This window comes from Nicotiana tabacum, chromosome 12 (genome assembly GCF_000715075.1).
Source record: "Nicotiana tabacum cultivar K326 chromosome 12, ASM71507v2, whole genome shotgun sequence".
Lineage (NCBI taxonomy): Eukaryota > Viridiplantae > Streptophyta > Magnoliopsida > Solanales > Solanaceae > Nicotiana > Nicotiana tabacum.
The window spans coordinates 115,077,827-115,090,993 of NC_134091.1; the positions used below are offsets into that span (position 1 = coordinate 115,077,827).

The window sequence follows — 13,167 nt, forward strand, 5'->3', positions numbered from 1 at the left end:
TTCTCTGAATCACGCACACACAACTTGAACACTCCACTTGAGAAAATTCACACGTTCTGAACCAAAGTACAAGCAATGAAACGAAAGTTACACTCAGAAGCACTTCAACCGGCGGTGAAGAAGCAGCTCCGGTCAAAGCTACCTCTCCGGCGGCGATCACATATCTCTCCGATTCTACATTTCTCTATTGCTGGTAATTCATCGCACTTGACCTGCGAATTCTCACGCAATTCGAGCAAAAGTTCCGTGAATAAGGAAACAGCAGTGAAAAAGCGTGAAATCCAAGGAGATGAATTTAGGAGAATTACTAGAGCTTATTACAGGAAGAACATGCTTGAGAATGATCAGAAGAAAGATGCTTATCTGGAATTATCGGAGTGCTCTTGTGTTGATTCGTGTTCTGAAATTATTGGAAAAATCATGAAAAATGAAGATCCAGTTGATATCGTATCAAAACAGAAAAGAAATATAAAAGATATTGAAGGAACTGAGGATTCAGATGCAATTTCGCAATTTCTGAAAACTTCTGCTGATTTTTGCGGTAAAAGCTCTAAAAACGATGCGAAAATCAACGATGAAGATGTTGTTTCGTTCAATTCCGTGTTACAATCGCCTACTGAGTCTAAATATGGAAAATCATCAGTTCAAACAATCAAATGTAGTGAAAACAGAGCAGCGGAAGATGTCGTTTCATTCAATTCTGTGCTTCAATCGCCTTCTGAGTTGAAATGTGCACATTCATCAGTTCAAACAATCAAATGTAGTGAAAATAGAGTAGCGGAAGATGTTGTTTCATTCAATTCTGTGCTTCAATCGCCTTCTGAGTCGAAATGTGCACATTCATCAGTTCAAACAATCAAATGTAGTGAAAACAGAGCAGCGGAAGATGTTTTTTCATTCAATTCTGTGCTACAATCGCCTTCTGAGTCCAAATGTGCAAATTCATCAGTTCAAACAATCAAATGTAGTGAAAACAGAGCAGCGGAAGATGTTTTTTCATTCAATTCTGTGCTACAATCGCCTTCTGAGTCCAAATGTGCAAATTCATCAGTTCAAACAATCAAATGTAGTGAAAACAGAGCAGCGGAAGATGTTGTTTCATTCAATTCTGTGCTACAATCGCCTTCTGAGTCGAAATGTGCAAATTCTTCAGTTCAAACAATCAAAAGTAGAGAAAACAGAGCAGCGGAATTTGAAGTAGAATTATCAGCTGAAGAACAAGCACATGAGAAGCTCGTTGAAGCAGAATTTGATCTAGAATGTTCTGAAAATTTCTCAATGACTGATGTTTCTGATGACTACTCATCAGCTTACTCCGAACTCCAGTCGGAGATTTTCCCGGAGAGTTCCGATATAGATCTCTCCGACTATAGTCTGTGGTACGACGACTCTGGAAGCCAGTTTTCTGAGAAATCGAACGCAGATGCTACTCCTTCACATACTTTCACGTTGTTTCTTCAGTTCAGTCAACAGTTTTTCAGATCAACCGTCGCTTTGCAGTCTCCTTCCATAAACTCCTCAGACGATTACATTTCTACTGAATTCACCGTAAGTTCTATAAAATCTCAACTTCTTCCTTTGTACTGATAATTTACATTTCACATATTTTTTTCTCTGTCTAACTTCATCGAATTTGAAAATGTATCATAATAGATATAGAGAATTTAGATAGAACACGTTATAATTGTTGAAATTCAGGCTTTATGTGTAGTTTTGATATTGTAGTAGTATTAATTTTGTTAGCCTTAATATCATTATGATTCTGTTTATTCATCTACTTTGAAATTCTATAAATTCTTCTTCCTTTGTACTGATAATTTAAATTTCACAAAATCTAATCTCTCTCTAAATTCATCGAATTTGAAATTCATATAGAGAATTTAAATAGCGGATTCAAACTAGTTTGAGATTAGACATATAGCTTTTGTTCTTTTTTGTTGTTGAAATTCATGTGTTCTTTTAGTTTTAATATTGTATACGTATTTGTTAGCCTTAAAATCATAATGATTCTGTGTGTTTTTAGTCTCTCTCTAATTCATCGAATTAGAATTATGAGCGTTGTGTTAAAATTACAAATACTGAATAATGGAATCAAAGGAGAAGTATCACAAAACACATGTAGGTATAGATAATTTATATAGAACGTAGTTATAAATTTATAATTGCCGTTGAAATTCAGGCTTTTGTCTAGTTTTGATATTGTAATTAATATTTTAGATTTAAAATCATTATGAATTTTTCTGTGTATGAAGGAGGGTTGGGAAGAAGAGGATGAAGAGAGTTATTTGATGATAAGGAAGAGAGAGAGGAGACAATTGTATCTACACGATTACGCCGAGGAGTACTGTTCTACTACGGACTACGGCGAATTAATCGTACAGCAGCGGTTGCAGATGGTTCATTGGATCCTTGCGGTAAGTTACGTTATAGCCGGGAACGTGTTACTCTCCACGTTCCTTTCTAGTTGATCAAATCAAATCAACTTTGTGTGACATGGAATATTTACGTTATAGTGCATGTGGAAGTTATATTTTTCTACTACTGGTAATAACTAACAAGACAATAGAATCCAGTTTGCACGTGAGCCTATAACGTTACTTGCTGTCCATATTGCGTGATGCATGTTATTCATGGCGGTTTGAGTGCGCTTATACATTTACCAGTTTTCTGAAATAGAAGTAACTGTTAGTAATAAATGATCCATGAAGTATAATATAATCCTCCCTTTTATATTGCACAACTATATATACAATTGTTTTGACTAAATACAAAGGTGAGGATGTTATTCATTTTGTGTATTACATCATATTAATGGTATAGACGAAAAATTATATTTGGGAATAGTTAGTTTGACAGTGAAGACCTCATGTTAAAACTTAATTCTTGAAATTTTTGAAAGTCGAGAAGATCGGCTATGGTCGTCAAACACTTTGGAAACTTCGAAAAGGAAAAGGATTTCGTTTAAATTGAAATAAATGTATTATAAAATCTCTTGTTTTTGCATTTTAATCATAGTCTCATGGGAAAACTAATAATAGCAAAAAAGAAAGAGTAAATCCTACTTAAACACCTTAATTTTTTTAGGTTAAGGAAATAATACCCCTTTCTCAATTTGAATGGGATAGAGAATTGCCCTTGACCTCAAAGCCAAAGGCCAAATGAGAGTCATTGATAGAATCTTCAAATGGTAGAGAATGACCCTCAATCAGTGGCGGAGCAAGATTTTTATTAAGGGGAGTCAAAATATAAAAAAATAAGCTCAACAAAAAATCAAAGGGTGTCATTATATAGTGTGTATATATATATATATATATATATATATATATATATATATATATATATATATTTAAAATAACTACTGAGTTAAACAGTGTAATTTTCTGTGACACCCTTGGGTGCATGTGGCCCCGCCACTGCCCTCAATTAGTAAGGTTTTAACATGTACAGTTTTTCAACAATTAAAAATTTAAGGCTTTTGCGTCTTAAACCCAATGGTGCTGGGAGTAGTCCTCCAATAAATTGTTGTTACTTTAGTACTATGTTACTTAGAAATTTTACAATTCATTAGATGGTAAATGGGCAAAACCATTCTTTGGCATCTCAGAATTCCTACTTTTTAATCTGCAAAAAGTTGCAATCACCTTTTTATATATAATACTGAAGGATGCTAATACCCTTGAAAGAGAGCTTTGGAATACAAGAAATAATTTGTTTGAACAGCCTATGCTTCGGAAAGTTTACACATACAGACTAATGTCACTAGTGTTTTGCAGTTTCCCCTTCAGTCTAATGTTGGACATACTTCTTTTACAGCAAGCTACTAGGAAGGACCTTCAGAAGGAGACAATGTTCTTAAGTGTCAACCTCTTTGACCGACTTCTAAGTAAAGGGTACTTCAAAACCAAAAGATGCCTTCAAATTGCTGGCATAGCCTGCCTTACTCTGGCAGTCAGGATCGAAGAAAACCAGCCTTACAACAGGTAATGTTTCTTGCTCTGATGTTATTTCCGGGCTTGTTCACTTGAGAGCCACTAGAGTATCAGAATGAAATGGCTATAGAAAGTGCATATAACCAGATCTTGAAATCAAATGTAGAATCTGAGGAAGCTCATTGCAGATTACTTTGCATTCATTTCCATTTTCCTCTGATGTTAGTTACTGGGAAATATAGCTAAAAATTCCAAAAGAAAAGCTCAAATTGACGAGACTGAGGACATTAAACAATTTAAGAGTCTTGGTCTTTCACGTTCCATATCATTATTCAAGCATACTAATGTGTCTTAGGTCTCATTTGCAAAAAAAAAAAGGTTACATATTTAGTTGACAAGTTCATTACTTTCATTTCAGCATCCGCCAGAAGACATTCGTTGTTGCAGACACTGCATATAGCTGTTGTGAAGTGGTGGCTATGGAGTGGCTGGTGCAGGAGGTCCTCAACTACCAGTGCTTGCTTCCCACAATATACAACTTCTTATGGTACAAAGATTAACCATTGCTATACAATTGCTCAAGATCTGAAATTTGATGATTTTGCCTTCACTAAAAAGAGCCATTCCATCTACTTTATACGGCTTTCGTCACAATGGCATAGGTTCTATCTTAAAGCTACTAGAGCTGGCGAACGTGTGGAAAGGACTGCGAAATACCTGGCAGTACTAGCTTTGCTCAGTCATGATCACTTGTGCTACAGACCATCAACTGTAGCTTCCTCACTGGTGTTTCTCGCTTCATCAGCTGCAAATCTTTATGCCTCCTGCTATTTGGTCACAAAGGTAATTTCTGAACGACATATTTATTAATCCAAGTAAAATGTGTCTGTAACTTTCTTCTCTACTTGAAAATACGACTTCAAATACGAAATCAGCTCGAGTGTTTTCTTTTAGTGTGGAGTCATGACGGAAAGTGCATTTGAACTCTAATTCACATGCTTTTTCATCTCTTCATTTGCAGACTCATGCCAAAATGAAAGACGACGATTTACCTGAATGCATAAAGGTACTATATCCCTAACTTCCAAACTACCACTATTTAGCTCATCTTTTGTTTCTCTGCAGAAACACACGTAGAGAGATTGAAACAACTAAAACAACACTTAAGTCGCTCCTTTTTTTAGTCCTGTATAATTAAAGTTGTGATATTAGTTTAAAGAGGTTACTGCTTTAAGCTTATCAAAGAAGTTCCCTAATGGAATGTTCATACATGACAGAGCTTGGAATGGTTGGTGAGGTACATATGATATGAAGGTGGACCAGCATCTCAGTCACACATTTTGGAGTAAATCAGTATATCTTCTCATTCTTTTGCTGAAACTTTCTTTTAGTCTCTTCTCAGAGCCGTGGGTAATAACATCAGGAAGTTTGATCAAGTGATGCTTACTTCATCATGTTGTCCAAGTAACAACCAAAAGTACACTTTATGTCTACTGTCCTTACCAGGAAATAAGCAAGTAGTTAGGGCTTAGAGTCAATCTTGTACTCAGCAGCACCCTGTACCCCAAAGTATCGATAAACAATGGTTTAGCTGAAAAAGAAAATTCGTGATCTATGTTTCAACTCAAATTTTGAAGGAATCTGTAAGACTGAATATCAAATGAGAAAGGGAGTTTGGCAATGGCAAAGCCATTAGCCACCCGATACCTTCAGGCTTCAGGTATGAGATGTAAATTGTAACTTCTGTACATGAAAGCTGGTACTCATTTTAGCATTGGCCTATGCCTCAACAGGTTAATGCTCACTCTCCTGGTTTATTTTACAATCCTAGCCAACTGTTTTATAATGCCTCAACAGGTTAATTCTCACTCTCCTAGTTTTTTCCATAACACTACCTTAGAACCACCACAGTTCCAAGGAGAGAGCACAATCAGAACTAGTAAGTCAAGACATAGCACTAATTGTTGCTGCAAGTTTCAGCAGCAAGATTATCTAACTCGGAACTAAAATCAACCATAATACAAATTGTTAACATTCCTTAATTTATCTAGTTTGAATTTGATCGATGCGAACTTCTAGGCTATTGTTTCTGAGACTTTCTTGCGGCCGTGGATTATTCTAGCAGAGATCTCAGACAAAGGGCCACAAGAATGCAATTCAATGATTTCTAATGTTGGGATATCTTCAATCTCACAAGAAGTTTCCTTCAACAGGTAGCAAAATTTGATACCACAAAACTAGGAAACTAAATTCATTAAGTATGCTTAATTCCTTTCATGAAAACCTTAAAAGTTGTTAACAGCACTGACCTGCAGATTCAAGGAGGCCGTATTTCATGCAAAAAGCGACTACTACATCTACTAATTCAACATTGTTTTAAGCTATAACAAAAAGAAATAAGAAGAAGAAAAATGAAAAGTTCAATTCTTCATACCAACACTTTCTTGAATCTAACAACAAGTGGTTCATCATTCAACCCAAGCCATCTCTTCCCATTCTCATTAAAAACACCAACATTCCCACACACTACCTTACAATTATTACAAACCCCAGGACAGAACACAATCTTATAATACCCATTATTAATACTACTCACATTCCCAATCCTCTCTATTCTAAACCAATTGCTCACTGTCTCCAGCCCCGGCCGGCCAGTCATGCCACCACTCATGACGTACCTCCGGCCGGTTATCTCGTCCGTTCCACCGAGCTTCCACGCCGTGGACTGCACACAAATGGTGGCAGTAAGAAACACAATGTTTAAATCAGTAGAAAGGTTTATGACATTTTGTTTATTGTCAACTGGCATGAATCTTGTTGGAAGGCCATTGGATGATTCAAGATTTTCTTGCATGACATAAAAAGGACATGGCCTGTCTTTAGCTGCTAGTGCTAGCCCACCTCCTCCAGTCCCATTTTGACTAGGTAAAATTGTGTACTTTGAGCCAATTTGGAGCTCATGGCCATCAATGTCTAACACTGGTGTTGTGGTTGTTGTTGTTGATGGGGCTGCAGGTTGGCTGGTTATTAGGCAAGCTAATAATAACAAACTCTGGAGTAGGAGTGATAATTTTAGATAGTTTGTAGTACTCATGGTACCTTTTCTTTTTGTTGAACAATGTAAGTACTAAATGACCAGTCACACGTATATATAAACTATCCGAGTTTTGGACCATTTAAAAAATTAAGTAACGAAGCATAGTACCACTGAGTAGTAGCCTAGTAGGTGTGATCATATAACACAAAGGGTTGATTGTTAAAATTTCTCATAATAAAAGTATAGAATTTGAGTCTTGAAAATGAACAATTTCTTAATAAAGAGCGCTTTATCTCCTTGGGAGGACTACACAACATGAATTTAAGTGATCCCTTATTGATTTGAATGTACCAGCAGATACTTGATGCCTAAAAACATCTTTTATTTTTGAGCGGGACCAGTTTAGCATTTTTCTTTTACATTTGTGTCTATTTCATTAAGCTTAAGATTATTTACTGAAAATTCTACTGAAACAATTGAAGGAGAAATTCAACGATATACAGTATATGTTATTAACTAAAAGCTAGCTATTGGCAAATTAGAATCTTAACTTGGATTTGGAAGGCCCCTGAATTATTGACTTGCACAATGCTAAATAACAAATTATACTTATATATATATTCGCAATACTCCTTGATATGTTGCAATCATAGTATCATATGTCAATTTTAAATTCTGTGATGTGTCGCATTGTAATTGCTAGTTGAAAAAAGAGTTTCACGAGGGAGAATATCATAGTGTCTTTTACCTTTTGTTACTTTCTCATGTGACACAATGGACGAAATGAGTGCTTTCAAAGATCGAATAAATGTTGGTAAATTTTTGTGAGTTGTAATTCTTTCGTAAATAAGAAGTTGCCCCCATATGCATGTAGTACGTTAATCAATGTTTATTTGCTCATGCTATACCCACTACACCTACTTGGTTGAATCATGATGGAACCCATATTTCATCTTCCAAAAGTTTGTTCTTGATTATTTGGTTGTGATTAAGTTTGGTTTTTTTGATCTTTTACCAAATGCACTGGCGGAGCTAGAGTACGAATTATGAGTTCAGTAGGACCTAATAGCTTTGGTCCAGATTTTTGTATTTGTGTTTAAAAAAATTTATTTAACATGTATACTAATTTATTCAGAATCCACTAAGCAGTCTTTTCTAGAATTTAGAATTCATAAACTCAATTCCTAGCTACGACTCTAACCAAATGATACCTTACCATAATACATCACCAGAAATCACCTTTTTCGACTACGAAAATAGCTGGAAAGTAGTCGAAAAATTTGAATTTTCAACTACTTTCCAGCTATATATTCTGGTGTAGTCAGAAAAAAGTACGTCGGAAATATTTTCTAACTATAGTAATCGAAAAATTGATTGAATATTTATTTATTTTTATAAAAAATTTCGACTACCCAATTCGAATTATAGTATCACACGTCCTAATACTAACGAGCTCCAGAGACCAAAATTATCCAACTAGACCTTCAATATTATCATGCTAACAATGTGAAAAGAAAGTGTTTAAGTGAGAAATTAAAAATAACAAGCTCCTGTTTAACAAGCAAGACATAATGAATTTTCTAGCTGTAATTAATTCCATGATGCACAAGAACCTTATGCATTCAATATGGTTTAGGTGAAAAAGCAAATGATGGGTTAAGTAACCAAAACCTTTAATAAAAGTTTAACAAAACCCCCTAAAAGGGAACTGTATTAAAAGCAACCTCTCCAAAATAATCATATGTCAAAGTCCTATTCCTCAATCAACTTCATTTCTTTTGAAGACAAACAATCCCAGTATTCATTCTAACCATTTGCTATAATTATGATAGCAAGAATTATCTTTTGCACTGCAGTTCTTCTAGCTACACTTGCAGTCATTCTCATTGCAATATTCTCACCAATACCCCACGAAAATAAATCCAAAAATTCTCCTTGGGTTGATTTATCCCTTTATATTCAACAACCTAAAATCTCCCCTTTGAATTTTACCCCTAAAAAAGCTCCAACGGATGTTGGCGCTTTGATTTTCCATCGCCTTCTCACTGAGGGGCCGGAAAACACCTCTCGAGTAGTTGGAAAAGCGCAAGGTTTTATCATCCCAATTCAAGATTTCGCGAATTCAGCATTTAATATTATTTACCTTACGTTTAATACCAATGAATTTAGTGGGAGTTTAAGTGTTGAGGCAAAGAGTTTGACAAATGATAATAAGGAAGAGCTAACTGTTGTTGGTGGCACTGGCTATTTTGCCTTTGCTCGTGGCCTAGCTGTTTTTGGACAAAGAGAAAGGGAACATTCTGATAATTTCGAAGCTACTTATCATATAAAGCTTCAATTGAAATTCCCAAATAAATCCAAAACAATTCCAAGATGAATTGCAACTTGTTGAAGCATCTTTTTCTTGGTTCTATTTATTTATTTTAATTTTTTTTCCTTTGACTTTTGCTTAATATGGACATAATTTTTTGAAGAAATATTTTCTTCATAAGAGAGTCGTATTAGATGGCATTGTATCAAAAAGGAGAAAGCAATAATACATGAATTGAGGCAGCTGCTTTTGCTCTGAATTGAAGGTTATGATTCGATTCTACTCTTTTATTCTGGCAAAAGGCAAAGTAATATAAATTTATCAATTTAGGTTATATACATTAACAATTGTAATATATTATTTGTATAATTTACTTGTGATAATGGTTTAGTTATCATTTTACTAAATTATCAATTAATGTTTTATCATTGAAAATTTACATGATCTAATTGTGTAAATATTTTTTATAATGTCAGTAAACGTTGAATTAGTCAATATATATATGAAAAATTCCAAACTCTGATCGTTTAGGATGATTGAATGGATAGTAAACAAGCTTTACTAGTTTATATTCTAGCAAATTATCTTAAGCCTTTTGCGGAAAATTTTCAGTGATTTTTTCCAATCGGAGTTAGGCTAATATTCTGGTTGTAAATGCCAATCAAGTTAGTGCGTTACTTTGGCCGGATCATGCTTCAATCCTACTTATCTTGAAATTAAGATATGGTTGTTCAAATGTTATTGAGCTATGTATATTTATATGTTTTCAGTTCACTTACTGTTAGCTTAGCTGTCAATTAGTTGGCAATTGGTTAGTTTGTTACATGTATTAAGTGGAGGACCCACGTGTGTATATATGTACTCACCTACGGAACTAATAAGATTGCACAATTCATTTCTAAGTTGAATTATCTCAGACTCTTCTCTCTCTCGAAGCTTCTGAGTTCCACCATGGGAGCTCAAGCTTGAGCTCGAGGTTTTCTGTGCTTTCTTCTACTTAACATGGTATCAGAGCTTTGCTCAATCAGATCCTACTTCTCGATTCCTGTTGGATCGTGATTTTCATTACAAAATCGGGAGTTTTAACTTTGCCCTAATTTTTCAATTTTGACTATTTCTCTTCTCCCAAATTGATTCTCACATGGCTATTCTCGATCAAACCGACGATTCCGGCATCGCCTCAGGTAGTTCCGTTTCTGCCCCTATTTCTGAGCCCAACATCGATCCGAATTGTCCCTTTTACATGCACCCGTCAGACAACCCTGGTGCAATATTGGTGACAACTCCTTTCAACGGTATCAATTATCGATCTTGGAGAAGAAGTGTTCTACGTGCTCTTTCAGTGAAGAACAAGTTATGCTTCATCAATGGTGAGTGCAAACGTCCAAACCAGATTCCGTATCTCTTCGTCAGTGGATGCATTGTGACGACATGGTTACTTCGTGGATCTTAAATTTGCTAAGGATATCGTAGATAGCATAGAATATGCCAATGATGCAGTAGAATTATGGACAGAACTAGAGGATCGCTATGACCAAACCAATGGAACGAAGCTATACCAAATTCATAAGGAAATTAACGATTTGTCTCAAGGAGTTCTCAACGTCACAGGCTATTACACAAAGATGAAAAAGCTGTGGGAAGAACTAAATAATTTGAATGCCAAATCTCAATGTAGCTGCCAATGCACCTGTGGAGCCAAAGAGTCTATGCACAAGGCCGAACAAGACAGGCGTCTGATTCAATTTTTAATGGGACTTAATGAGGTATATACAATTATGTGAGGTAGTATTCTGATGATGAATCCATTACCATCAGTAGCTCAAGCATTCTCTCTACTGATCCAAGATGAAAAACAGAGAGAAGTCAGACCAAATAATTTGCTTATGATGGAATCTGCATCTATAAATGTCAATACTTCTAGGAATATCAGCTTACCTATAATGGAATCTACTTCTTTGAATGCCAATGTATCTAGAAATGACAACTTCAAAACCAATTATTCGACTGGGAATCACCCAAAGAGCAGGCCTCGTCCATTCTGCGACTACTGCAAGCGTCCAGGGCACACCAAAGATAAGTGCTTTAAGTTGCATGGTTATCCTCAAAACAACAACTTTAATCCTAGGTTCAATAAGGGCAAGAGGATTTCTGCTAATATGCATGGTGCACCGGTTGAATCCATACCAGTCAAGGATGATGGGATGAGCTCTCAAGGGTGCAGTGACATCAACAACATGAATTCCCCTCTCAATTTGACTAAGGAACAATATGGGCAATTGTTCAATCTACTACAACAATTTCACATTGGGGGTGGAGGAGAGAACACCACCAGTCCGGGTTTAACCAATGGAAATGCCAATTTTGCAAGTATATTTGCTTGTTCTGCCTCTGTCTTGTCTATTGATTTTGGGCTACTATCATGTAGATGTTTTACACCAAGTGTTGACCTCTGAATTTTAGATTCCGGAGCATCCAACCACATGACCTTTAACAAATTCCTGTTATCTCACACTAAAACTCTCTCATATCCTTTGCTTATAACCTTGCCAAATGACTATCGAGTGAAGGTGACAGAAATTGAAATTGTAACACTTGCATCTCAGATAGTATTACATAAAGTCCTTTATGTGCCTTCCTTCAAGTATAATCTCATATCATTCATTGCCTTACATCACAACTTAAAATCTTGGTTGCATTCACTGATTCTTCATGTCTTCTGCATGCCACTTCAATGAAGAGGCCTCTGGAGATTGGTGAGATCAAAGATGGATTATATCTCCTCTGCTCCAGTTGTCTAAAGAATTCAGTTTCTGTTTAAATTCTGCTCATTTGACTTCTTGCACTGCTTTGCCTACTTCATGTGATGTAGATAGTTTGCATTCTCACATTCACTCATCTGTAAATGATTCACATACTCACACCCACTCATGTTCACTTGTAAATACTCCCAATTGCAATAAAACTCAGTGTTCTGCTTCACACTCCGTTTTGCCTAATACAAACAATGTGGACCTTCTATGGCATAATAGACTAGGACACGTGCCTTTTGTGAAGATGGGGGTATACCATCAATTCCAGTCCATTTTTCACCAAAACAACCCTTTTTTTGTTCAATATGCCCCATGGCCAGACAATCCAGGCTACCATTTCCTCAAAAAACCAGCTCCACTAGTAAACAACTTTGATCTCCTACATGTTGACTTGTGGGGACCTTATCATGAACCTACCCATGATAACTTCAAATACTTCATTACCTTAGTGGATGACTATAGTAGGTGTACCTGGACACACCTTTTGAGCGGTAAAAGTAATGCTTTACAGATTATTAAAGATTTTGTGTCTATGGTTGATACCCAATTTCAAACCAAAATCAAATGTATTAGGTCAGACAATGGCTTAGAATTTACTAGCACTGAGTCAACTCATTTCTTTCACTCCAAGGGAATTATTCACCAGAAAACATGCCCCTATACACCTCAACAGAATGGAGTGGTAGAAAGGAAATATAAGTATCTCCTTGAGACTGCCAGGGCACTCTTGTTCCAATCCAAACTACTCCTCAAATATTGGGGAGAATACATATTAACTGCTACGTACATTATCAACAGACTGCCTACTAATCATCTAAAAAACAGAACTCCTTTTGAATGTTTGTACAAAAGAGTGCCTACTTATTCTCACCTTAGAAGTTTTGGTTGTTTGTGTTTCCCTACCACTCCTAAACCTCACAGAACCAAATTTAAACCAAGAGCAACACCCCATGTCTTTGTGGGTTACCTCTATGACACAAAAGGGTACAAGGTCCTTAGTCTACTCGCCAAGAAAATCTCTGTTTCCAGAGATGTGGCTTTTCATGAAAATGTATTTCCTTTTGCTCTTTCTCCTGA

At 35.9% G+C, this 13,167-nt stretch overlaps 3 protein-coding genes across 3 annotated transcripts; 2 read left to right on the forward strand and 1 right to left on the reverse strand.

The window, feature by feature from the left end:
* Nucleotides 1-5,703, forward strand: LOC142166943 (uncharacterized). The gene is made up of 7 exons (XM_075226849.1): nt 1-1,548; nt 2,253-2,414; nt 3,814-3,980; nt 4,348-4,476; nt 4,592-4,772; nt 4,951-4,995; nt 5,207-5,703. The coding sequence occupies exons 1-7, from the start codon at nt 76-78 to the stop codon at nt 5,234-5,236; spliced, it is 2,187 nt and encodes a 728-aa protein (XP_075082950.1). The 5' UTR covers nt 1-75; the 3' UTR covers nt 5,237-5,703.
* A 654-nt stretch (nt 5,704-6,357) lies between these two features.
* Nucleotides 6,358-7,023, reverse strand: LOC107819974 (kunitz trypsin inhibitor 5-like). Its single transcript, XM_016646169.2, has one exon. The coding sequence runs from the start codon at nt 7,021-7,023 to the stop codon at nt 6,358-6,360; it is 666 nt and encodes a 221-aa protein (XP_016501655.1).
* A 1,768-nt stretch (nt 7,024-8,791) lies between these two features.
* On the forward strand, nt 8,792-9,343 carry LOC107819975 (dirigent protein 6). Its single transcript, XM_016646170.2, has one exon. The coding sequence runs from the start codon at nt 8,792-8,794 to the stop codon at nt 9,341-9,343; it is 552 nt and encodes a 183-aa protein (XP_016501656.1).
* The last annotated feature ends 3,824 nt before the right edge of the window (nt 9,344-13,167 follow it).